The sequence below is a fragment of the Monopterus albus genome, unplaced genomic scaffold (genome assembly GCF_001952655.1).
Source record: "Monopterus albus unplaced genomic scaffold, M_albus_1.0 scaffold1492.1, whole genome shotgun sequence".
In the NCBI taxonomy this organism is placed as follows: domain Eukaryota; kingdom Metazoa; phylum Chordata; class Actinopteri; order Synbranchiformes; family Synbranchidae; genus Monopterus; species Monopterus albus.
Genome location: NW_018129368.1, coordinates 244 through 3350, shown reverse-complemented (window position 1 = coordinate 3350; position 3107 = coordinate 244). Strand labels below are relative to the sequence as shown.

The window sequence follows — 3107 nt, the reverse complement described above, 5'->3', positions numbered from 1 at the left end:
TAATAACAAAGTTGGTGTACAAGTGACTTTCTGTTGCCTAAGACACCTACCTGATTGCTATAGCAAGTGATAAAAAAGAAATAGAGATAATTCATTTATGTTTATTTTTCAGTACAGAATGATACATACCTCTGTATTTGGAGCAGAGTTAGCTGAAAATGTTACTTCTGAGTCTGGTAATGAAAAAAAAGGAAAACGTCTTTTAATCCAATGGAATATATATGCAGTGCTTGCTTTTAGCTTCACTGAGTAATAGTTACCTGTACATACGCAGTTTCTTTTGTGCATCTTGTACATTGAGAAAGCCAGCAAAACAACCAGGATGGTGGTGAATGCCAAAGCACCGCTCAAGAAATACACCAAGACCCCAGAGGCCACACCAGCTGCAGAAAATCAGAGATGCTTCACATTAGATAAAAGAGAGTTTTAGTTTTTTTCACAGGTTTATGACCATTTGACAGTTGAAATTGTAATTGGATGTTGTAAATTTTGCTCCAACTGCCCCCAAAGATATTTCTTCCTTTTGAGCGAAAGCAAAAGCCACAGTCCTCACGCTGTGCAAAGAGGCATTTTAAGGTTTATTTGAAGCTAATGAGGATTCAACAGTCTAGTAAAGTCAAATCAAGTGGGTAACTTCTATGAACGATATGCAAATAGAATATGCTAGTTGAAAGTGGCCAATGGTGATCCTTCTTAGAAATGATAGTGGAGAAAACCCCTGTTTAATTGGTCTAATACCTATCTAGCACTTTTCTATGCATTGCAGCACACTCAAAGCACTTTCACACTATTTGGCCATTCGCCTATTCACACTCCCAAGCACCCACACACATCACGGGGAGCAACTCGATGTTCAATGTTTTGCTCAAGGACACTTCAACATGTGAAGTGGTGAAGCCAGGATCAAACCACCAACCTTCAGTTTAGGAGACGATCTGCTTTACCTCCTGAGCCACAGCTGCCCATTTATTTATTAACATTGTGGTTATTTTTTTTATGAAAGCAGACATAACAGGTCAAGACAGGTTTGTTGCTGCAACAAAACACTGAATGATGAATACCAGCTTGGTCAGGCTGAAGCCTTAGATTAGCATTGGCTGAACTCTGAAATGCAGTAAACCCTGTGTTCTCCATCACAGGTCCCAGTGTGGACTGTACAGTTCAGAGTCACAGAGCCTCCTGGCTGGATGGTCTCAGATGCCGACTGGTGGACCACAGCTTGGACGTTCACACCCGAACCCTCTACACTGACAGTAGTGCCCTCACAGAATTCATAGGTATACAAATTGCTCATCGCACAGTAGTAAGTAGCTGAATCTGAAACAAGCAGATCTGATATCTTCAGGTAATTTGTATGCCTTCCGATGTCCAGTGTGAAACGTGGATTGTTTTTAAATTCATCATAAAAGTTTCCACTATTATTACTATGCTTATAAAATGTTAATACTAGCTTTGGTTTTTCGCCCAGAGTTTGCTTATACCAGTAAAACATAACTGTTATGTGATCTTGACAGAGGCATGGCAAAGTCACACTTCCCCCAACATTAGCTGATTCAAAATGTGATGACTGTTTTAAAGTTGTCATATGAGCTGAGGAGAAAACAGAGACATAGCAATTACACAGTGTAATGCTAGTACAGTATGTTGTAATGATCTGCACTACAAACTGTAAGAAAACATGTCACAGCTTAAACTAAAACTGACAACAAACATAAACAAAACACAACTCACCCATATTCACAGTGAACAGACATGAGAAATACAAAGCAAAGTTTGGAGGACTCATTGTGCTTCAGATGCTGTGAGGAATGAGATGGTCTCTGTACGTTGTCTGCTCTTCACAGAGAAGACTGTGTTTGACTGGCCAATCAGATTGTGTCTCCTATTTTGAAAACAGTGAACACAGGTTCAGTGCCCCCTACCTCGGCAACTCTGACCCTTGATTGGAGTTTTGTTAACAAGAACAACATAATGTTTAGCTTTAGTAGAAGAATCACTAAACTACACAAATCACATACGCTATCACACAGTGAAGCCAATAAACACTAGCAACAGGGCTTAGGAAATATTAAGTATTTGTGACTAATTCACTTGGAAGTGCCAACTAATAGTTACTATAACTGCTTAGGACATGATAGCTGTTATATAAGCAGAGCCACACAACTTTGGAAAGACTCCTTTCCAATTTCAAATAGATAAGTAGAAACTTTAAGCAGGTTTATCTGGAGTTAAGGATGTGAATGGCTTTTTTCCACAATAGTAGTCCAAGTACCATGGAAGTCGCCTCTGGTGCAAAGTCACATGGAACTTGAAATAGACAACTGAGCTCTGCTAACCAGTTTAGTAACTTACATCAAACTTCAAGCTATATTACACACATTGGATTCTACTGTACATGCACAGTGTGTGGGATGTGCCACATTGGTTTGCAACACATAACATCTGCACCATCATTGACTAAGCTCAGAAATGTATATAAAGGCATGTAATGTTCATCCTGAAGTGTTGCATTAACATGCTGCAGTGGTCGCCACAGCGGACTGGGTTTGGGGGAAACCTTAGACCATGTTTGATGCAAGATTTGTTAACAGATCACTGATAATGGTGTATGCAGCACTTCTAATTTTCATGTGTGTGAACTCACAGAGGCAGCCCTTTATGTCCTGCTACCCTTTATGTCCTGCTACCTGAGCCTAGAAACAAGATAAGTTTCATTAATTGGGCAACTAAAACAGTGTAATGTGTTGGTCATTGTGGTCATTAGGGAAAACTTCAGGGTGAGAAGACCATGCAGTGAGATGGAACTCTGCTCTCTTCCTACCCACTGCATAAATGTAGTGTTAACCATTCAGTCTGGTCCTGAGGAGGGCTTACATTTCCCTTTACTGGGCACAGCGTGTTGTCTGCACTTGATGCTCATTTTGCACTGCAGCCTTTTTAAGATGGCTTCTCTGTGCTCTTGGCTTCTGTCGGAGCCGTCTTCCTGTGTTCAAGTTTTAACTTAAGTTTCCACCAGTGGAAACCTATTCACAGTAGCTCACACCATTTTCACCACATGGGTCAAAACAAAAGACAGATGCTTATGTTTCTGGTTAAACAAAGGTATT

At 40.3% G+C, this 3107-nt stretch overlaps 1 gene segment (V, D, J or C); it reads right to left on the bottom strand.

Moving 5' to 3' along the window:
- Positions 1–129: 129 nt before the first annotated feature.
- Positions 130–2020, bottom strand: LOC109953822 (Ig kappa chain V region K-25-like; the record flags this gene model as incomplete). The annotated part of the segment is given in 4 exon segments: positions 130–173; positions 261–383; positions 1240–1590; positions 1732–2020. Coding segments are annotated over 4 exon segments (573 nt in total), but the record flags the coding sequence as incomplete, so codon positions are not given.
- Positions 2021–3107: the final 1087 nt, after the last annotated feature.